The sequence below is a fragment of the Chinchilla lanigera genome, unplaced genomic scaffold (genome assembly GCF_000276665.1).
Source record: "Chinchilla lanigera isolate Chin_1 unplaced genomic scaffold, ChiLan1.0 scaffold00020, whole genome shotgun sequence".
In the NCBI taxonomy this organism is placed as follows: Eukaryota; Metazoa; Chordata; class Mammalia; order Rodentia; family Chinchillidae; genus Chinchilla; species Chinchilla lanigera.
In genome coordinates, this window is record NW_004955421.1 from 27,498,269 (window position 1) to 27,523,007 (window position 24,739).

Sequence of the window (24,739 nt, forward strand, 5' to 3'; positions counted from 1 at the left end):
AGACACAGAGCTAGTAAGAAAGAGCGGTCAGGAAAGAAAGACTCAATGATGCTACAGAATTTCTGATACACAGTAAAAATGTGTGTGATTGTGTTGAAAATGAGTTTGAAAGGACCAATGGTTAAGTTATTTTTGTTGGCGCTATCCGTTTTTACTAAATGATTCTTCTATATTAATCACTGGAAAATTTTATTTTCATATAGAAAAACACATACCATACAACTGAAAACTGTAGTTTACTACCTTTCGTCTTGAGAAATTTTACCTCAATACACATGAAAAAGAAAAGGTAAATACCAAAAGAACACTAAAGTGCCTTTTGTAGTTGGTTTAAACTATAAATATTTTTTAATCAATTCTATTTATTTTATTAATTCTATTAATTCTAACTTTATATATATTTTCTAAGCAGACTATTTCAAAATCTGTAGATCTAACATTCTTACATGTAAGCTTCTTATCCCTTTCAAAGTTATTATAAAACAGATTTAGAATGGGTAGAGCTGAGATGACAAGGAGGTAAATTTTAATACATTGTTTCATTTAAGAAAAGCATTACTGATCACGCAATCAAAAGTTTAACATTTTACTAATAAATAATAAACCTTAGAATAACATAATAACCTTGGAGGCAAATTCTTTTTATAACCCCAGAAGAAAAAGAATCATACATAGATAGATAGATGTAGGATAAACTGAATTGTTATTTTTCCATAAACTCTAACAAGGACATTACAAATCTCTTTTTTGACACTACAATCAGGTTTTAGTCAATTTTCCTTTTAAATATCCTCCAATATTGATGGATCATAAGTACTATGATTAATCACTTACATATTTGAAAAACACAATACTCACTGATCAATACAGACATTATAATAACATTTTTACTTAAGTATTTATTTAAAATTGAGACTATAAATCAGAAGAAGGGTTCCCCTCCCCCCCCTTTTTTTTTTTTGGTATGGGGACTGGAGCTCAGGACCTTGTGCTTGCCATGTGGGAGCTTGTGCTGCTGAGCTATATTCTCCACCCTGAGACTACAGATCAATAAAACAAACAACGCATCTCTAAAACCCAATATACTTTTGGTATAATTTCAAGTGATGATATAAGTGTCTTATATGACCTTGAAAGCTAAAATAAATTATCTTACTTTTTAATTTCAAAGTAATACTTTAGCTACTCACGCTATAAAGGTCTCGTGTTTCTTCTTTCATTTTAGGGATCTCAAGAAGGAGAGACCAGACTTCACCTCGGAGCTGGAGGGGAATTCCTTTGTATATTCTTCTGTGAAACTTACCAAAAGAAAAAGAACTGGAGGTTACAAACTGACAAAAGCTTAGACTGGTCCCTTCAACTGATGTGATTAACAATTGATGGTCTTTTATTTTCAGGGTATTCATGACAATTAATGGATACATTTTTAATTATTCAATACAAATGGACTGTTATCTCTCTTCTTTCTATCCTAGAAGGGAGATACAGACAGAGATAGGAAGAACACACAAAATGTCAAGAATGCGCAGTTCATACTACTGCTGAACAACAGCGTCCCGGAGAGGCAGGAATACACAGATGATGCCCTTTGCTAAGTTGTGAATATCTCACTCACACAATCCCTTCCTTTCCCGTCACACACCCAGAAGGTGCTCGCAGAGTGTCCTGTTGGAGTGCAGAAACAGCTGTCTAACTCCTGATCTCTTCCCTACCACTTTTCAGTGCCTTCTTGGACAGATCAAGCTCCCTGCTGTCTACCTCAGACCTCAGTTCCACTGGCAATCTACTTCATGTTCTCTCTCTCTCTCTTTTTCCTCCCCTTCCTCTTTCCCCTTTCTCTCGCTGTTTCTTCAGGGAAGCCTTTATCCTTTCGTTAAAGGATCAAACAAAAATAATAATAAATCTTCATCAAGGAAAGACATGACTTTTGAAACATAAATGAAACTAAGCGTAAATCATTAGTATCAACTTCCTGAGTCCTTGAGAAATGTGCTGCTACAGCCCTAAGCGTCCTAAGGCTCGATGTATTTCCCCACCTTCTCTGTAATGGTATCTTTTCTTCAGGTGTAATTATAGTACTCAAAATAACACCTTCCAAAATTTAAAAATGGATGCCCAAACAAGGGAATGATTAATAAATTATGGAAGATGCCCTTGAGGATTAAGTAAAAATCAGTACATAATTACCTTAAAGATCAAGATACTGGCTGAGTAGCCCTTTTTAAAATGCCTGGGACCAAAGTGTTGTAGATTTTGCACCTCTCTCCCATTTTGGAATATCTGCTTATGCACAATGAGATAGCCCGGAGATGAGAGCCAAGTGTAAACATGAAATCCTTTCATGTTTTATATCCCCTGGTCTGAGGATAATTTTAGTTAATGTTTTTGCTTCAAACGTGATCTGTCGCATGAGGCCAAGTGTGGAACTGTCTACTTGTGGCATCAGGCTGACATCAAAACTGCTGGATTTCGGAGCATTTCGTACCTCACAGCGCTCACACTGTAACGCATTGCAATGCACGGCTAAGAAAATAAGACGCACGCTTTAACTGAAATGGCAAGGCACAGCTTTGCCAACTTAAAGTATTACACTAACATTTTACTTATTAGAATTTCTCCCAATTTTTATTAGTACACATTTGTGATATATAATGAACACACTCATTGTGGGGAGTTACTACATATACATGTCATATTTTAATCCTTTTTCCTTCCTTCACCCCAGCCCTGTATTCCCTCCCCATCTGCATAGGTTAGCCTTCCTTTCAGTATAAGTTACGATATAGTTTTAAGAACCTTTGACACTGTGGATGAAAGTGAATGACAATGTAGTATGACTTTTATTGTGAAACCATGACTACTGTGAAGCTGATTCAGTTTAGTAATTACACACATGCCAGGCATGGTGTCTGTCACACACCTGTATTCCCAGCACTTGGGAGGCTGAAGCAGGAGGATCACTGTGAGTTCACGGCCAGCATGGGGTAATAAGCAAGTTTAAGGCCAGCCTGAACTACATAGCAAGACCTTGCCTCCCAAAAAAATTTTTAAAAAATTACACACCTGATTTGTTTTGTTCTTTTAGTATAAACATAAGCCTCAGATCTGAAATTTCAGACCAGAGTACCTAGAATCATAGAAATTTTAACCTGTGTAACAGCTCTAACTGGAGAAACTTACACAGAATGGCTATGTTGTCTATAAACCATACTTGCAACATTTCTTATGTATCCAACATTTACTACCATTAATTGCAAACTGAGCGTGGTAAAAACAAATGAATTTAAGATTTATTTCTCCCAAAGAAGTCTACAATCTATATCCACTTCAAAATTATAAAACTATGCTTTTAAAAGCAGTATTATATATTAAAAGTAATTCAAGTTATTTTATAAATTTCTAGAGTAAAGATACTGTCCTGTAAATATCTGGTGTAAATGTCAAAAAGTGTGGAAACTACTGCAAGTATGAAAAGTAAAACAGAAAATTTGTTTTGAATACTGCAGATTGAACCCAGGGCCTTTGCACTGATTTATTTCCTCATCCCTTTTTATTTTGAGGTAGGGTCTTGCTAAGTCACTAAGGGCAAAGTAGTCTACCTCATTCCCTGCAGAGTGAATGCCTGGTTACAGGTGTGCGTGCCAATGCCCAGTTAAAATTCTAACAGTAAAACAGAGTAGAATGGCTAAGGAGATTGATATCAATGAGCCTGAATTCCCAGTAGGCTGATACTTTCCATAAGTAAAACTGGAGCTCTAACATGCATTTTATTTTATTGCTTTTGTTCAATTCTGTATTCAGTATCATATACAAATTACTGTCCATCACTTACTAAAAAATCTAGTCTTAGAAAAACAAACCCATCAAGTTGCCATGATTAAACTAAGAAGTAAAATAAAAAATTAACAGTCCTCATTCTATCAAAGGGGTAAAATTTTAAAACAAGTCATGGAAAGGACTGAAAAAGAAATACTGATATATTGTCATTATCACCCACAGTAACAATTATTCCAACCTTTACTGAGCATTTACTATGTGCAGGAAATGATTTTAAGACATTTGACGATATCTCATTTAATTCTGTCAACCACTATATAATTCTTTATACCAACAACTCAATTTTATAGACAAGAAAACTGAAACCTAAAGAGATTAAGTAACACCCAAAGGCACATACAAGATGTTACCAATTGGCAAAAGATCACTGATTTTACAATACATAAAAAAATAAGGATCAGTCTTCCATGACTATAGCACACTGTTTGCCCAATTGCACTTACTGGAACACATAGAATAGTGAAGGGGAAAATATTAAGAAAATCCAAGTGCAGAAAATAGGAAAGTAATATAATATAATTATACCTAAATGTAAAAGGAATATAAAAGGGATGTCTCTAGAATTCAGGCTGTAGGAGGCAATGAAACAAAACACATTCAAAGAATTAAATCCTAAGATTCTCAAATAAGGGTCTTAATTTATGCTTGCTGGTTTTCAAATACAGTCAGCCCTTCATATCCACGGACTCCGTATCTGGATTCAACCCGTCGTCAGTGGAAGCTGTTTGAAAAGGACGTGTGTCTGCTCTGCAAATGTGTGGACTTCTTTACCTTGTCACTCTTTAAACAACACAGCATAAAAATTAGAGTTAAATTCATCACACAGAATTCACCCTGTACTAGGTATTAGGAGTCTAGAAGCGGAAAGTATAAGGGAGGACATTCAGAGGTGGCATGTAAGCACTATGCCATTGTACGTAGGGACTGAAACATCAGCACATTCTGGAATCTGTGAGGGTCCTAGAACCAATCCCCAGGCACTGAGAGACAACTGTACTTGTACAACTATGTGACTGACTTACTATGGTTACCTACTTTTCCCTCATAAATGTCCAACTATCATACAAGTTTAAGAAATTTTTTTATTAAAAGCAGTAAAAATTACATCAAAGCGTACCAGTTATGGTAAATTTGTTTACTCCTCTGAACAGCAGTCCAGCTTACATTTGCTGTTGTCAATTAAGAAAGCAGCACTTCCTATGTTCTACAATTATGCTATAAATGTAGGCACAGCAGAGTGTTCCACTTTACATGGAAGGGAACCAAGGTACCCCGGGGTGGCTGGCCTAGGTGACAGTTCCATCAAGTTCAAGGTCTCTCTGCCAAACTATACTGCCTCCTGGAAGTTACAGCTTTATTAAAATAGCAGAATTTATCAACAGAAAGCAAGAGCTAGCCAGGCGTGGTGGCACACACCTGTAATCCCAGCACTCAGGAGGCTGAGGCGGGAGGGTCGCCGTGAGTTCAGGGCCAACCTGGGCTACATAATCAAGTTCAAGGCCAGCCTGAACTATGTAATGAGACCCTGGTTCAAAGACAGAGAGAGAATGAGAGGAAGAGAGAAAGAGAGAGAGAAAGAGAGAGAGAGAGAAAGACCTGATTGACTGTGACTCACAAATAAACATATTCATGCTAAAATGAAATTTTCTAATAAATACCTGCTTTGTGGCCAATACTTACTAGGTACCAGATCTACAAACATGAGAAAGTTTTACAGAGCTTACATTGTAGTTGGAGAAATAAATACATAAGCTGATAATTCTTTCTAATAAATATAACCTAATCAATTTCTAGTAGAGTTGGGCACGGTACTTGAGGAGGAAAGTCATGGTAGAGAACCACTCTCCGGTGCGCCAGAGCGGCCCAAGGAGCGCGGCAGGCACCACACTGCTCCCAGCGCAGCAAGTGTAGCAGGGTGCTCACACCTCGTCTGAAAGACAGTTCCAAGAGAAGCCACAAACGTTCCAGGGATGGGAGTGCTGGAAGGGGGCAATAAATCTGCTCTGCCATCACTTATCTGTCCAACACAGTGGTTCTCTTCCTAAGACTGTATTAGCAGTAACGGAGGAAGCAGTTCTTCGTGAGAGTTGGGAAAGACTTACTGTAGAGAGAACAATGACCAACCGAATACTGAAGAATACTTATGCATATGCCGGGACGAGAAGACGAGCAGTGGGAACGGTGGTAAGGATAACGATAAATCAGACAGTAACAACATTAATACCAATAGTCATTAATAACATTTCTGCTACTGTCTATTCAGTAACATTTTCTGATTGTCTGCGATGAACCAACACTATGCTACGTGTTTCTAAGTCAATACAGTCTTCGTAATGTTTCTACATCCCTAAAGAGGTAAACACTATTACTGTCATGCCCATTTTAAAAATGAGAAAACTGAGATGTAGACTAAGATGCGCTGAAAGTAAACTGTCCTAAGAATTCAAATTCATTACTCTTATTCTGGAGTCCAGTCTTCACCACAGAATTCCATATATTGGATTTTAACAATTTAATATTCTAATTTGAAAAATATCACTTTAAAAAAACTTTTACAAATTTATTTTATGGATTTAATCCATAACACCTTAAGAAGAAGGTTGCCTGACCTCAACCTTTCATTGCCATTATTTTGTTCACTTGCCAATAAAATTAGTCTACTTCAGTCCTGCTGACAGATTTAAAAATGTAAATGCTTTCCACACCTTTGAAAAAGTGATGGCTTTCACTGCCGTTTTCTAGCTCACGTGACCTCCAAACAGCAGTGTATGTGCACCATGTTGCCTGCCGATGAGTAAACTTGTCAGCCCAGCAAGTCCAGCTCAGTTCGGCGGCACCACGGAAACTGCAGGTGTACGGTACCGCGAAACCACTGCCCCCGCATCTTCTTCAACCATACCTGCTCCACCAGCTCCTTGACTCTGCCTTCAAACAGCATGCGTCTCCCATATCGGGGCCTTGAGATGCTGTAAACCACCCACAAGGCCCTACTGCATTTCCTAACTATATTCTGTTCCTTTCTGGCCTTTATGGAAAACACCAAAAGGAAAGGCTTGATAAAATAAGGAACAATGAAATGAGCTCCGGAATCCACACATGGAGTCGCTAGCTCGTTGTAACAAGTTATGTGACCTTGAATTTATTTTTAAATGAGGGGTCTCAGTTTTCCAGTGAGTAAAATAAAGTGTTGGCTAATATGGAGTTAAAGGCCACTTAGTCATTTAATCACGAAGAAATACATGCATCTCTAGTAGGTACTCGGCTATGACAGAACTTAGACGCAGTGACAGCGTGACCAATTGAATTATACCGGTACCCACAACAGAAATAACTTAATAAAATGTTCCCCCAGTACCAGGAATCGAACTCAGGACCTCACGCTTGCCAGGCAGGTGCTGTGCCACTGAGCTAAATCCCCAGCCCCCTTAATAAATTATACTTTAAAAATATAATACTACTGTCCACAGGGGGAAGCAGACACTGTGAGAACGCACAGGCAACACAACCCTAGTGGAACTTTTTCTCATTAAAGTTTTGGTTCTAAAAATCCAAATATTCTCTACCAGAGCTATATTTTTATTTCAAAAGATCCTTAAAATTTGTTTTGTTATTATATAAATAGGAATCTGTGGTAAGAAAACATACCTACTGTTGGAAAAGACAAAAAAAATTCCATACTACTTTTTACTTCAATGCAATTTAAAACAAGGTACGCACTGAAAGCAGTAGTTCTTTTTAGAAGGCTCATTCTGTTTCATACCAAACCGGACTATATATACATATCACCAAGTGAGTCTAGAATTACAGTTATGGGAGAGTGCTTTAAAATTACACATCAAAGAAACAGTTCTGCTAAAAATCTCTCTTAATGAGAACTGCATTAGCCAGAGTTGCTGTCAGAATAACAGCCTAGCTGAACTGCTCATTTTACAGAGACTTACATCATTTCATAGTTATATGTGTATCAGAGAAGAGCATAAACCCTAACTTACAAATATTTTATTAGACTGAATGTGAGATTAAAGCGTAGGCACAAGGCATGGAAATTTAGCCTGTAACTGCCATTGAGAACCTTCCCACCAAGACGTCAGGTGAAGCAGCCGCCACCTGCAGCTACCCTGAGGCAGCACACTACTGAACAAGAGCGCGGGTGCTGCACCACCCTCCACTTCGAACTGATCTCTCTTGAAACACCCTGAGTTCTCAACGCAGTGCTCAAACAAGATGGTAAAACCAACAATACACAATGAGTAAAATAAAACACTCTGACTTTAAATAAGGATTTGTAGGGTTCTCAGAAAGCAAAATGCCCTTAGCCCTGTGAGAGGCCCTGTAACCAAAGTGACTCTGCAGTCCTGTCACTTGGAGATGCCCGTCGTCGATAAGTCTCATGTCATTTAAGGGCACACTTAAAACTCATACGGAGGAGGCCCGTGGTAAACAAGGCTTGCTAAATTTTGTTTAGCTCCGATTTTCCCAATTCTGTTTAATCAGAGCCCTTTCCTCACCTAATAATAAGCAACAGTTAAGTGACGATACACTGTCAAGCACTAATCTACGTGCTTTGCTAGGTTATTTGGTCCTCACCAACCCTCCCAGGTAGTTCTCTCCCCGGTACCCACGAGCACACTATGGCAGGAGAAAGTGAAGTATCGTTCACAAGGCCACACAACTAGGAAGCAGCAGGCTGGGCTCTGCACCCAGGGCGTCTGGCTCTGACTCCGCCCAACCTCAGGGCTGCCGTGCTTCTATGTTACTCCTGTGAGAACCCAGGAACTGAGCTTCCTGGAATTCCTGCTGGCAAATGCTGACATGTACACTTTACACTGACACAAAAAAGGGAAGAAAAACAATTACATAGGAAAAAAGTATGAGTAAATAGTTTAAGAAATCATTAATAGTTATCTCAGTTGTACTTTGCTATAGGACAATGAATGATTTCATTTTTCCCTTAAGATATTTTTTTAACTATCCAGTCTTCCTTCAAAAAGTTAACATCGATAGTTAACATTCACTATATGCAAGGTACAACCCTAAGTGCATTCCCTCCATTAACTCATTAAATCTTCATCTCTTTGAAATGAGTACTTTTATCTGCACTTTACAGAAAAAGATGTCAGTGGTTCACAAACCATGGTCTATGAGGTCAGAACTATTTTCATAATATGACTAAAATATTGTTTTCTATTTTCACCGTTCCGACCTCTGCCCTGGTGGCAGAAAAGCAATGATGACAAAACTACTGCACCCTGGCACAAATCAAGGCGGCGCTGAACAAGGAGTCACTCTGCTCTGCACTCACAATTTTACAAAGGTCAGTTTCACTCAAGGATGCCCGGGATGAAGCAGTAACAAACATTACTTTTATTACGTCTCAGCTCCTGAGCACGCAGCCTGTGGCTGTGCTGAGTGGTGACGCGGAGCACACATACGGGCCTCCTGCTGCGTACTGCAGTAGGACAGCCACCTCGGAACAGGCACTGAGAAAACTGAGTGGCCGTCTCAGCCAAACGCTTCTTTTCACAGAACACCGTCATTACTTAAAAGAACAAGCAGCCAATCACACCCACGTGATTGTTTAGACTTGCGGTGGTATTTGGCAGACATTTTCTCCAAATAAATGAAGTGAGACTGTCACTTAAAGAAAAGTAACACTGAATTTGTTGCCACTGATAACATTTGACCTTTCAAGCAAAAATTAGAGCTTTCAAAAAAAAAAAAACTTATACCACCAGGAACTTGACACCTTTCCACTATTTAAAGACTTTTCGGATGAGACTGATAGCAATATTAACAGATGTGAGTAGTTTTCTTTAATTGCTTTAACGCATTCCTGCCGGCTTGAAGCACCAGGGGTACATGCATGACTGTCTCACTGGGTGGCACGTGACAGGCATGGATGTACCCCTGCTGGGAACGTGGTAAAACTTAGCACGACTCAGTGCATGGCAAGAAGATCTAAGGGGAAGTTTGCCAGGAGCAAATTTAGAAAGGAGACTGTCCTGCTTTAAGAAAGTGATCAGGGGCCAGCTTTGTCTCTTTCTGAAAAGTGATGGGTGGATATGCAGCCTGAAATTAATGCAGTGGTTCTGACCTCAAACGGTAGCCAGCTTCACCATAACAGTGACAGTGCAGAAGACACAGAACACACGTAAGAAACTAAGTCATAGGCAACATAACTGAGTAGCTGAATTAAATTACTGCTGAACTTATCCTATCTCTGGACCATGTGATATAACCTCTTAACCGCTGAGACCAATTTGGGTTAAGTATTTGTCACAACACATGGACTTTCAAGCTAAGGCATTTCACTAAATTAATCTTTCAAAATGAATATGAGTACAATATTCTTATAATTGAAGAAAAATTTTACTGTGAAAATCCACATTGAATTTATACAGTTTCCTATAGAAATAGCATTATTTTAAATTACCTTTTCAGTGTTCTTGTATTTTTCCCATCCCTTCAGCATTTTCAGCCATTTGGTAGTTCTTTCAATTTCCAGGTGCTTTTGCTAAAATAAAATTGAAATTCACTGTTATTGTTTGAGGCTTCCTTGCTTATAAATTACAAAAAAATATTCAAAGAGAATGTTGCTTAAAAAGGACTACTTTAAAAAGTTATTCTGTGTTAGACATCAAATATCCATACTTTTGTATGTTGGATAATATTGGCACAGTGTCAACAGTATTCCACAGCTAAAGTTAACAATCCTAGAGAATGCTCTACTTAGGTAAAAAGATACAGAAAGGTCTGGCTTCTATTTTCTAAAACTTTAAAGCTAATCATTGAAAATCTTGAGTATTCTATACATAAAAGGAAATTATAAAATACTCTGAAATATCTTTTATGAAGGAATAGAAACACTTTCAAAATTCCATGCTTTTTCTTCATTTTCGATCATGTTTTAAATCAAAGTTGGGAGTCTGGATGTAGCTCAGCAGCACACTGCCTGCCTGGCAAGCATAAGGCCCTGAGTTCGATTCCTGGTACCAATAAAAAAAACTAAATGAAAGCTTTAAAGGAGAATTGGGTACTTATAACACATAACTAGCTGTATACTTGAGAAAAAATTGTACAAAGGTGAGTAAGGCATAGTTGTTGCCTAAGAAGACTGACTAGGCACTCAGGGTCACCAACATGGAAAGCCAGTGCTATGGCAGACGCTGTGGCATAGACAGGTAGGCTAACAGCAAGGTCACACAAGAAACAGTCAAATCCCCACCTAGGGTATCCAAGAACACAAGCAAAAATGAAGAAAGAAAGATTTTAGGGTTTTTGTAAAGTGCAACATGGAAAAGAACACTGTAGGCAGATGTGCCAGTTTGCACTTCTGTGATCATTCAGCATGCTGGGGTCGGACGGTAGCTCCCAAGGCTCTGAAATAGGAAATATCAGGAAACAAGGCTGAAGAAGTGGGCAAGGGTCTTGAAGGTGACATGAAATTAAGGTCTAGGGCCCAGCTCGGTAGTGGTGAAAGTGAGATATAAAATGCCAGGTCCTCCTTTCTTTGGTTTTCAGGAAGACAGAGTGTTTTTGCTAAGTGCCTGGACTTGTTTGTGGTTATAGTAAATGTATGAATAGAAAGTAATGGAAACAGAAGAACAACACACCAGGAGGAAAATAGTCCTGAAGATACATCTTTGCTCTACAATATACACACAGTACCCTACAACTTCCTAAGGATGTATGGCCGTGCCCACTTTGAGGAAGCAGAGGCGTAACAGGCCTCAGGGACAGGCGTCAGTGTAAGGGGGGGCTCAGAGCAAGGCACTCGGCCTCCAGGATTTGGTCTCTTAGCCAGCACGCCTTCTGTCTCTGGCTTCCAGCCCGTCCTCTACTCCAGTACAGGCGATCACAGTTCCTAGATGAAAACAACTGCTCCTTGCTTACTGGCTTCAATCCAGCCTCAGATAGGCAGGCACCGTGGCGGCAGATGGCATATACCTACCACCAGTATTTTTAGATCTAAAAGAAACATAAAATCCTCCCTTCCAAATCCAGAACTTCGGAAAAGATTCTACTTGACAAGAATATTTTTGTTGCCAAGAATATTTCCTTTTAGCTATAATCTTAAAACTCTAATTTTTAACTCCACTTAAAGTTTTGATGTTTCTCATAATAAAAGATGCTTACTCATGAGCAAAATTCATTCTAATTCCCATTTTTCAAAAGGCTAAGCATTGTCTTCATTATATTATTAGTGATAAAGTGTTACAGATGGTTCCAGAAATATGTTTAATTTGAAAACTCAGTGGGGCACTGAAATCTAATTAATGTTTCTGCTAAACGTGACTTTAGAGAAGGCCACACCATGAAAAATCAAGATTGATCTAAGCTGCCATTTGGTGTGTTTTCTGTTCTTCCTTCCCCTCCTAACTTCTTCAAAGCATAATCCCTTTTCCCACCAACAGGAAAACACCAAACAATTCAAGCCAAGCCAAGAGTATAATAACATACGCTTTGCCAGGAACAACCCTGCTGAGATCTGGCAGGTCTCTTGCTATCTTTCATTTTTATGACTATGAATTATCAACGAATCACTTTAGGAAGCAGTCATTCTTTTTTTTAAAGATACACTTTTGTGTTAGTGCTTATCATATATATGGATTATTTTAAATGCTATACATTTTCACACTGCAAAGCAAAACACGTACATAGATACAATTTTTAAAAACGAGCGAGCTTTTCTTTCTCTTACACTTTAAAAAAAAGTTATATTTGGAAAAACTCCCAGACTATAGAATTTTTAAATTATCAGTAGATCAATCAAGTTTAAATGTTAATGCCATAATGCTGTCATTTCAACAATATCCAACTTGAATGCACATGAAAGTCTTTTTCTCCCTATTCCTGAATGTCTACAGATTAAAATACACTTTCTCACCAAATATGCTGAAGCTAACTATTCTAAAAATTATCCTGAAGAAATAACTGGAAACATATTTAACAAACACAAAGTTCAATACCCTAGAAAAATAGGCTAAGGAACATCAACTTGTCATAGACCCAACCGCACCAAGATGAAACTGGAACCCAACAGCATATTAACAATCTTCACCTAAAAGGTTAACAGACTGAAACCCAACACATCCAGCTCAGTTCCCCAAACACGCTGCTCCTACCTTTCTGCCTGCTCCCTGACATGAACTACAGCATCTGCATGCATTCAATCCATCAAACGAGAAGGACGGCAACGGAGTCTCCCTTTCATCTTACTTTCCACACTCAGACTGCACTCTGCTGGCCTCTCCTTGTCCGTTTCCACCCTGTCCTCTGCCCTCACTCAGAAATCAAAGTTTCTGGCTGACACCCCCGTCTTCAACCTAGCCTTAACATGGTTACCATACTTTTAAACACAGTCCCACTTTAAACTCCTTCAGAGGCTATTCATTCTTTACACACTAAGTTCAAACTGTTAACATATCTGTTTCACTGGTTGCTACTTTTACAATCTGGCCGTCCTGAACTATCTGTCACTCCCAACCCACAATGTATTTTCACACCTCTTTTGCTAGTCTTTGTTATTTGTCTCTTGTAATGCTCTTCCTCACCATCATCTGGCATAATTCCTATACATGCTCTCAAGATCTAAATCCAATGTGCAGGGTCCAAAGCCTCTCCCAAACAGCGCCAGGTTCCCAGCCTAACTATTCCCTCAGTTTTCAGTGGCATGACTAAGAAACCAGCTACGCTGGATCCAAATCTGAGTTCTGCTCCTTCCCGTTTGTTTCACTTGGGGAAAATCACTCAATTCTTCTGTACCATTATTGTCTCATCTAAAAATTGAGAATTATCATGATTATTGTTGTAGCACCCAACTGTTGTTTTCCAGCTGCCTAACTGTACAAATCACACTAACTTTTAAACTCTTTGGCCATAGGAACCATATCACACGTTCATCTTTTAATTTCATCACCTAAAATGGTGGTTGTTACATAAGAAAGTTTAAACAAACTTTGAAAGAGTTTACATTTTAAAAAGTCAATTAAACATCATTAAGAAATAATAATCAATAGTATTCTGTAGTCCCAAGGCAAGAGACTGTGAAGGAGAATGAACATGAACAGATCACAGTCAGAATATTACTTCTGATTGCAGTTTGCTCATTAGAATATGGACATGATGGGAACTGAATTATAAAAGTATCTCTTGCATAACAGAAATGGTATCATTCCACCAACATTTTTAAAGGTACTTCCAAAGTCAGAAATACTTATTTTAGAAACCTATACAAAATTGATTCTGTTGATTTTATATATAAACATGTTATTTTTCTCTATTTTCACTTTTGGGGAGGGGTGTTACTGGGGATTGAACCCAGGGTCTACACTCTGAATTACATCTGCAACATTTTTCTTTAAGGCAGGGTCTCGTTAAGTTGCTAAGTTTCACAGGACCCTAGGCTGCACTCGAACTTGGAATGCTCCTGCCTCAGCCTTTCAGACTGCCGAGGTTACAGCCATGACTGGCTGTTTTCACTCTCACGCAGTTTAACCCTATAGCAAAGTTGGAAGAGTAGCACACCATGTAGTCACATGTGCTCCACTAAGACCCGTCAAGTGCTAACCTTTCGCACAATTTCATCTCTCTACATTGTTTGGGAGTTTGTGTGTAGCTAACCCAATAGAAAATCATAGGCACAAACCCCTCACCTTTACACATTCCCCAGTATGTGCACCTAAGAACAAAACATACCATGCTAATCACAGTACCATTATTATACTCAACACATTCTAGACTGACTCATTATTAACTCAGACTGACTCATTATTAACTCAATGGTCCATATACCAAATTCCTTACTTATCCCAATTTTTAAAAAAATTTTGGCGATACTAGGGATTGAATTTAGTGTCACATGTGCAAGCATTCTACCACTGAGCTATATGCGCAGCCCCAAAATGTTTTTTATAGCTAGCTTTTTTGGGGGGAGGAGGGACTCAGGATCCTATTATGGGTCGCTTATCGTATTTATTGAAATGTCTTAATCTAACAATACCTTTGGCTTTTTCTCTTGGGTGTGTGTGTGTGTGTGTGTGTGTGTGTGTGTGTGTGTGTAAAAGAGGCTGAGGACTGAACCCAGATTGAGCTGCATTCCTAGCTCCTTTTAAATTTTTAAAATTTTGACACAGGGTCCCACCAAGTCACTCAGTTACCCAGACTGGGCTTGAATTTACAATCCTCCTACCTCAGCCTCCCAGGGTTCTGGGATTATAGGGATGTGTCACCATGACACTGCCTTTGTCTGATTAGCTCCTCTAGCTCTGGGCAGGACTATTACTCATTGCTCCTGTATCTCTCCGGCCACATCACATCAGGGGCATGTGATGCCAGTCTGTATCACTGTCGATGATGCTATATTTTGATCACTCAATAAAGGTGGTATTTGCCCAAATTCTCCACTAACAAAGACATTCCCTTTTATAACTAATAAGTAATCTGTGCAATGTACTTTGAGACACTGTATGCACCCTGTTCCTAATTAACACTACTTAATGATTTCATCATCCACTGATAATATCTGCGTGGGACAATTATGACACTGATGATGGTAGAATGGTGTTTTTTCCCTAATTCTATCATTCCTTCTCTATTACTGAGATTAAAAGTCTATCCCTTTTAGCTCTTTTTCCCTTTCAATATCATAATGGGAGGATTATTTTTAAAAATTCAATGTATTATACTCCATTGCCATCATCATACTTTTTGAAGCTTTAATATTCCCAAGTTTGGCCAGACTGCCTATGCTCTGATAGATTTCTCTCCTTCAAATGAGTCCTTCTGAATGTCTTATTAGTCTCCCAACACTTCTTTGTTTTCTGGCACTGGTTGATGCTGGTCTACCTTATGCTCTTCTGTGTCAAAGCTGGAATCAGCCACTACTTTAAGAAACCACGTTACCTAGTTTACTTCCTGACATCCAAAGTTAAAAGCAAAAAAGTTTACTTAGCTCACGGTATGTAGAGATTTCAGTCTATAACCAGCTGGCTCCAAGGCAGAGTGGCACAGCAGACAGGCAGTGCAGAGAAAAAACATTTTGTGGTGGGCAAAGATAACAAAGCAACACGGGCTGACCACAGCTCTTTCTACCCTTTTATCTTACCCAGGCCACTCAGGGCGGACAGCACTCACACCCTTAATCCTGGTGCCCTCGAGCTTAGCACTGTACCATGAATCAATCCCAGCATCACACATTCCAGATCCAGCCCCCTCTGAAAAACCTCACCGTTGACTGCATGAGGCTTTGGAGGGACATCTAGACCAAGCCATAACACCATGGTTCTTTTTAGCAGAAGTGCTGCTTAAAAACTAAGATTTGGGTACTAAATGTGCTCATTAATGTACTTTTATAAACTATCCACAGGAGACCTTAGCAAGAGAAAATTCTCTCCTCTCAAAATGTCACAATAATACAGTGGTCTTAACCTCTCCACATATTCCCTTTGCTTCTATTACCTCCACTGGTTAAGCAAACAGCATAGTATCACGCCCCAGGAGCTGTTCCCAGAAAAGGACTAAACTTCTGCTTTAAGTTTATGAAACAAATCCTATTGTTTTTAGGCTGGGCGTGGTGGCGCATGCCTGTAATCGCAGCACTCAGGAGGCTGAGGCTGAAGCAGGAGGATCCTTGCTAGTTCAAGACCAGCCTGCGCTACAAAGTGAGCTCAAGGCCAGCCTGAACTGCATAGCGAGACCCTGTCTCAAAAAGACAAAAACAAACAAACAAAAAACTATTGTTTTAAATTGACATTGCCTCCAAGTCAATAGAACTCTCCTATTAGGAATCTGAGACAATTATTTTGAACTCTATGTAGGATCCAGTAAACAGTAAGTATTAAACAACTATCTGTTTGGTTGCCCACATAGCTTTTTTCTTGTCCCACACCTCTGTCACTAGTTAGATGGCTTAGAATTCAAGTAGTAAAAGTTAAACACATACACAATGCATAGGGCCTTCTCTTCTAGAATAAGAAATTTTAAACTTGTTCAAATTTAAGTATTTAGATGCTATTATGGACCCCCCCCATTTGAATATGAGCATGATACTGTGATATAATCAATATACATTTGGTCTGTGCCCTGCTCTCTGGCTCCTAAAACCCCTGGGATCTCCCCTGGAATTATGGGGGATCTATGGTTCTATGAGGTAACTCTTGGCTTCTGGATCCACACCCTATCTTCTGGAAAAGGAAGACTGAGGCAATAATTAATCCTGCCTCCATAACAAAGCTTCCAGAAAAGTCCCTGAGCTGTGGGGTTTGGAGAGCTCTGAGGCTGGTGAACTGGTGCAGCACGTCATACCCAAAGAGGGCCTGGTACCTCCCTGTACCTTGCCCGATGCATCTGCCCTGTGCCTATTCCTCAACTGTTTCCTCCGAATAATAAATGAGGATTAAAAAACGCTTGAGTTCTGTAAGCCACTCTAGTTAATATGGGTATCTAAGGAGGGGGGGAGGGGTACACTGATTTACAGCCTATCAGTCCAAAACCACGGTGACAACCTGGGGCTTTCAATCTGTCTTTGATATATTGTGACATCATGCCCTTAACCTTCAGGATCTCTATTAATTCTGGTTAGTGTTAGAATTGAGCTAAATTGTATAACACCCAGTCAGTCTCCTCGGGGGAACTGCTTGGTGTATGGGGAAAATCCAAATACTTCTTGGTGATGAGAAGTGTTCTGTGCCATGTGCATTATGAGAATGAAGTAAGCCACTGAGTTTTCCTTATCTCTGCAGTTTGTTTGTCATCTCAAACAATCACACCCAAGAGTGAAGATAAAACTGACAGGTGTGGCCCATGCCTCTCTCCCACCAGCAGAGGGCAGGAGAGGACAGAAGTGCAAGGAGGGATGGTCCATTCTTACAGAACACCTTGACTTTCCAAGCTCTACAGGCGTGTGTTTTGAGCAAGACCGCAAATCATCTAAAATTAAGGTATAGTGTTTACAGAAATGAAGACTCCAACATTCTGTACATCCCCTAAAACACTGTACTACATGAAAAATAGGTGAACCTTTGAGAATTCATAGTGTCACATACTACTTCCTCCTTATTAAAAACATCAATAAGCTCAGAGAAACAATATAATCTATTATTAACATTGTTCTCTACAGAGTAAATATAATAAGTGTGTTTGTTTATTTGCTTAAGTGCCTGTTTGGGGGAACCCGAAGTGCTTTGTAAACACATTAATCCTCTTATGAGGGAGGATTACTATTCCTATTCTAAATGAAGAAGTGTCTTATGTAAAACAGTACATAGCTGAGGCTAGAACCAAATCCATGATTACTTGATTACACATCAGTACATTAGTTCTCCCCAATCATCAAGAAGTACACACTTCAACTGCACGCTTTGTAAAGACTATAAACTTCAGCAAGGCTTTGATGTGCACTGATTTCATTCAATTACAAAATGTAAATTTGTTAGTCTCCTAGGAATGTCAGAGCTTGGCTACCAGAGAATCCATGAACTTAAAGCAGAAAGGCTAGGGGGAAATTTGCCAAACTGAAAGTTTCACCTGTTTTGCATGGGACTAAATTCTCATTCTACTTTGAAGAAGCCAAAACTGTACATGGCAATGCAATGAATGTCGCGTTTGAAAAGCCTTGTGGACCCTCAACCAGTACATTCAGAATCCTAACCTTGCCCCAATGAAAGACTGACAAAATGTTTTATTTAAATGAGTGATTAAATAAATAATTTAAATTACACAGATCACCTATTACTCTCCATTACATTAAACTCTCCTGAGTAAACAACCAGTTATCAGTTTAATTACCCTGTGTAAGTCTTATTATACAGGGAGTCTCTTAAACAGCAAGTCAAAAGGTAAGCAAACAGCCTCCTTTAAGGGTGCATGTTCTCCCAGCTCCGCCCCGCCTGCTTTATCTTTTGTTCTCACATTTGAGTCCTCTAAATCACTGGTTTGAGGACTGGGAACTTTCTGGACCAGGAAATCAGAAAAAGAGGGAGGGGTCGTTGGAGAAAAAAGTCAGTATTGGGTTGCTAAATTTTTATTCTGCTAAATATAAATATCTTTTGTTTTTTTTTTTTTTTTTTTTAAAAACCTTCCAACTCTTCTATTCCTGTTCTATCAAATAAAAGACACTGTAACACTTGAAAGGACAATCTCTTAAATCAATACATTCACCGTTAAAGGAAGTCATCACCTCCACCTGTCCACTCACTCAATCCACACCTACTGAGCACAGGCCACGAGCACTGTTCTAGGTTCTGGTGATACAGGAAGAAGCAAAGGAGAAGAGGAAGAGGAGAAACCTCACACAGATTACCTCTTGAGGCAAAGACAGACAAAATAAAGAAATAAGCGAAATAGATACTATATGAACTAGTGTTAAGTGGTAAAGAGAAAACCGAAGAAGGTGGACATTTAACACTTGGGACATCCCTTTACGTATGATGGCAGGGATACTGCTGTTCTGCAGGGGTGACATTTAAGTAGACACCTACAGGGAATGAAGGACTGAGCCTGGAGCTAAGTGGAAAGGGCACTCCGAAAAAGGAAGCAGCCATCGCAAAAGACCTAAAAGAGGGAATCTGGTCAGCATCTTCAAGAGACACTCAGCAGTCAGCAAGCAAAAGAGGAGGTGAGAGGAGGTGAGATCGAGGGCCCAACAGGAGCAAGCTTCTGCAGGCCATGAAGACCGCTCTCAGGACCTCCCTGTGAGAGCGGGTGAGCCGGGCAGCCACCGCAAGGTCTTCTCACCCGACAGTGACATAATCTGACCTCGTCACAGGACCATTCTGGTTTTACAGTGAGCAAGGGAGATGTGAGGAGAAAGGGACAATGGCGAGAAGAGGAAGGCAGCAAGCTCCAAGAGTGCTGGGAGTGGACAGGGTAACAGAAGAGGAGATGGCAAAGTCCTCAAATTCTGAACATATTTTGAAGGCAGAACTCACAATACTTGTTGACAGATGGGATGAGGGGTATGAAAGGAAGTCAAAGAAGGTCAGAACATTTTAGACTAAACAACTAGAAGTGTAGAGTTACTCAGATGAGGCAGATCTGAGTACTGAACTCAGGAAAAAGATAAAAATTAAAAATCAGAAATATATTTTCTACTGAATTGGTTATCACTATCATGGCACTGTAAGTGGAATCATGTAAGATGGAGACCTCTGCAAGGGCTACAGCAGAGGCTAAGCTGGGAAAGAAGTAATGAAAGACAGCGTGCCATCCGTGTGTCAGACAGCAAGTGAAGAGGGAGAACTAGGCAACAGGTGATGTTACAGGCCAGAGCAAACCCTCTGTTACCATTTAAAGCAGACTGATGAAGCTCACCACAGCAGAATTAACGAAATGACCACCACCACTGTCGCTTCCTTGTCATGTACTCCTCAGCTACATGGAGTCTGTCTTCCCCGCCTCCAGAGTACCACTTCACTGCCCTAACTGTGTGTCCCAATGCCACCCGAAGTCTCCTCCTATCTCACTTGCCTTTCCTCTAGTAACAGTAAGTTCTCACAGGCAGAAAGCACGCTTACTCCAGTCCAGAGTTCTGTGCAGGAGCGGGTCTAGCGCTGAACACACAGCTGCCACTCACTAATGCAGCTATTAAAAGAAACTCTTTTGACAAAGCACCCGTCTAGGTTACGATAATAAGAAACAGTAGTCTTTCAACTGCAGGAAGTACCCAGACAGTTATTTATATACACAAAATGGCAATTTTGTCTACATTAAGTTTTTGCTACAATCTTGACTTTCAGAGCATTTTGATCTAAGATTTTCTAAAATATTTTCTGAATTTCAAGTTCACCTTCATTCTCGGAAACTCAGATCCTTCCCTCACCCCCACATCAGATACACACATACACAAACACAAGACAACACAGTTTGACACCCACTTTCATTCTACAGTTTGGAGGGGGCAGAAAAAATGAGGAGAGGCAGATTCTGAACAACCTCAAATATCCAATCCCTAGTTCTCAAAAAAGGCCTAGATGTGAAAACAGCTCCTTGCCAAGTAGAGGAAAAGTTAAAAACAGGCAGACAGGTTTGCTATATAACACTTATTTAAGTCTTTAAAATGCTCAGATACTTCACAAGAAGTCAAAATGTTTTTTGTTGTTATTTGTGGGAAATTCATTAGAATCTCACAGAACAGTTACTGGCCTAGAATGGCACCTTCTCAGCTGAGAGAGCACGAGAATCACTTGTAAAACTTTTAAAAAGTTGGCTGCCCAGGTTCTTGCCCAAGAAAACAGTCCACAGACTAAGGCAGCGCCTGGGACACCATTCTACAATGCAAATCTTTTCTACTAACTGCTATATTTCTTTGCTTTCACTATCTATCAAAATCTCATAAACCTTCTTAAAATGATTTTACCATTAATTACTTTCTTAGAGTGATATAATTAGGGTCAAATCTTAAGAATGACTGCATACTACATATAAAATAGCACTCAAAATCATGGAAATTTTATTTCTCCAAGAAAGGCAATTCACCAGTAACTATAAAGAAAGAAAGAACTGGACTTACCCGTTCCATAGCTGCATTATGGTATGGGAGCTCCTCCTCACTGCAGAAAATAATAACATATGTGAAATGGCTGAAATCAAAGTAAACAGTCATAGCAAACCTATAGGTACTCATGATGTGCAAGATTTATTGGACATCACGAGACTTGTAAGTCTCCATTCCACTGCAGCCAACTGAAAACAATACCTATTCTGTGACAATGCCAGCCTGCAAATCTCCACAAGTGCACTGTCTTATACAGCAGCCACTAACCACACACGGCTATTTCAGTGTAGTCCGTTCAGTTCAAGTGCATGGAAGTCATGTAGGTAAAGGCCGCCACACTGAACATTTCCATCCCTACAGAAAGTTCTAGAACACCGCTCTAGACCCAGAGTCAGCACACTTCTTTTGTCCTAGTGAATATTTAAACAGCAAGTATTTCAGGTTTCATGTACCATACAGTCTTTTTCACAAATACTCAACTCTGATGTTCTAGTGAAGAAGCAGTCACATATAATATGTAAAACAAGTGTGGCACTATGCCCACAGAACTTTTACAAAAACGGCTGGTGAGCTGAATTTGGCCACCAAAGCCAGTCTGCCAACCTCTACCCTAGATCACCATCTCCATTTTTGGCTCCAATTATAGTCTATAATACGTGACTGTTAAAAAACAGCCTCCAACGAATTTATGAATTAAAAAGAAAACACCCACTTCTGTTTTGTACAATAAAGAAAACATTGGCAAAACTTCAAGAGAATTCTTTTTAAATATACAAAAAGATCGCTGGGTGTGGTGGTACACATCTATAATACCAGCACTGGGGAGGCTGAGGCAGGAGGATTGCCATTCAAGGCCAGTCTGCGCCACAAAGTGAGTTCAATGCTAGCCTGAACTGCACAGTGAGACCATCTCTCAAAAAGACCCATTAAAAAAAAATCAACATCATTTCTCTGGTACATGTACGATATCACATCTAATGTAAAATATTTGGAGACGCTCATATTAACTATCAGTAATATAAAAACAATGCTGTCTGTAAAGTAAAATGCTTTCAGTCAGTAGCTTTCTCAGTAGTACTGATGCTTTGTCAGCAATATGTACATATTTTTGCATTGGCTTTCTCTTGCAACCAAACAGTACCACTTTAGAGAGCATGACACATTATTATTCAAGAGTTCAGCATGTTCAAAGGCACTCTTTTGCTACTGGGGAAAGTCCTTAGATGAACCATTGAGCCACCACAATACAACTAACAAAAAAAGTGTAATCACCAAAAGAGATCTTAACAGAGTCTAAGTCCATCATTTCTTAGACAAGAAAACTAACATTTGCATTTAGTTGCTTAGCCCAATACAGAAATGTTTCGATACTATCTAATCCAGTGGACCAAACTAAGATATTCAGCTAGTGCCAAAGCATGTAACGTGAAGGAACAGAGGTTCTGACACCAGTTCTCAAAAAGAAAAGAAACTTTGAGGTTTAAATACAAAAAAGGGGGCTGGGGATTTAGCTCAGCGGCAAAGCGCCTGCCTGGCAAGCGCAAGGTCGTGAGTTCGGTTCCCGGTACCGGAGAAAAACCAATAAATAAATAAATAAATAAATAAGATTTTGAACCTCTACTATAAGAATGTGGTCCAGTTTTCCTAAACAGATTTTCCTTCATTATTTCTTACACCAAAAACTTTTCATGCAAAATCTGCAGTGGGCAGACACAGATCTCCATAGAACTTTTCCTCCTCAAGTCTCTGTGTTGGTGAACGTTATTTTTATCAGCCCTCCACGGAGAACACAGAAGAATGGCACCTTGTAAAGGGCTCCATGAGAGTTCCAGAACCTAAACTGCCGTGCTGAAAAAGCTTAGTAAATGCTAATGCATGGCTGGAATGTCAAACGCATACCTGCAAAAATGCATGCACGTACCCTTACCCTGCCACCTGCACATATTCTTCAAGCAGAGGAGAGGGAGGTCTACACTACGGGTGAATGCAGAGTATTTCTTTAGGTAAGTAAACTGTGGCCCATGTATCAAATCCGGCCCACTACCTATCTTGGTGAATAAAGTTGTAATGGAACAATGCCATCCCATTCACTTAGGCCCTGTCTATGGTTTTTGGGCTATAGCAGCAGAGTGACATAGTTGTGACAAAGATCATGTGGTTCACAAACCAGATCCATTTAGGATCTAGCTTTTTGCACAAAGCGTTTGCGAATCCCTGCTTTCAAGAATAAGGGCTTGCTGGGCATGGTGGTGGATGCTTGTAACCCAGCACTCAGGAGGCTGAGGCAGGAGGATCTCTGTGAATTCAAGGCCTGCCTGAGCTACAAAGTGAGCTCAAGGCCAGCCTGCACTGCATAGAGAGACCCTGTCACAAAAAGACCAAAAAATAAATAAATAAAAATTAAAATTAAAAAAAAGAGTAAGGGCTTATGGGCACCTAAAGGTTGTATAAAGAAAACACCAAGCTGGCAAACAATTATATCTCACAGAAACACAGTGAGTAAAACAGTAACAGAGTTATCCAGGGAAAGAGACTAGCTGGATATATTTGGTCTCTGCTATTAAACTTTAAACGTATTGCTAGTTAGAGCACGATGCCTCTGTTCTCAACAGCTCAGGTGGGCTAGTTCTGTGAATGTGAAGTTAACTTTCATTTATAAACTTAAATCTTAATTTGTTAAAATCAGTATGTCAAATATACTGATTAATTTCATCTTTGTTTTCAAAGTAACTTTTACCTATGTTTAGGCATGACCAACCCAAAATTTATAGGACTGTAGAAACAGTTCTTAATCCCTTGTAACCAACAGATGATTTTTAAAGACAAACACACCTTTATTCTGGCTCTCGTGTGTTTGTATAGTCACAGTAAACTCAGACAGTCAGCTAAATTTTATGAATATACAAATTTTCAAAAGTAGCTAACCCTCTAATGCTTGCTATTAATTTTATCTTCTCTATTTTTGGTACAATTTCCTTTCAATTTTGCTATTAATAACTCAGAAACTAAAGCAACATTTAACATTATCCAAATACCAAGAATTTTTGCTGAGCAGACTAGCAATAGCTATTTTTGACTGAGCAAGCTTGATTCCTCTATTGTCCAGCTGTAACTCCATTACGGGCACAAGATCTGGGGATAATGGCCCACCACCAAGAACTAAACAAAGATGCTGCTGTTCCAACATTGAGACAGGCTGCTTTGGCAACAGCTTTAATATTTATTGTGAAATCTATTGTAAAACCAAATTCGTACCATACTGCACTTGTTAATTACTGTCCCTCCTTCATATAGCATAACAAGTAACTTGAGTTTCTGAAACTGTAGTTAGATATGAATCCATAAGACTTCAGAGAAGGTTACAAGGTTATTTTTTGCCATTTCAATGTACTGACATTGAACTTAAAA

General features: G+C 39.4%; 1 protein-coding gene across 3 annotated transcripts in view; it reads right to left on the minus strand.

Annotated features, from left to right (window-relative positions):
• Usp6nl (USP6 N-terminal like) overlaps window positions 1-24,739 on the minus strand; it is a 124,120-nt gene that overhangs the window by 28,617 nt on the left and 70,764 nt on the right. For all 3 annotated transcript variants that reach the window (XM_005383896.2, XM_005383897.2, XM_005383898.2), the window contains exons 4-6: window positions 21,347-21,386; window positions 10,271-10,351; window positions 1,191-1,298 (exon numbers count right to left, since the gene is read on the minus strand). In XM_005383896.2, coding sequence (XP_005383953.1) covers window positions 1,191-1,298; window positions 10,271-10,351; window positions 21,347-21,386 — 229 coding nt within the window. The remainder of the gene's footprint in view (window positions 1-1,190; window positions 1,299-10,270; window positions 10,352-21,346; window positions 21,387-24,739) is intronic.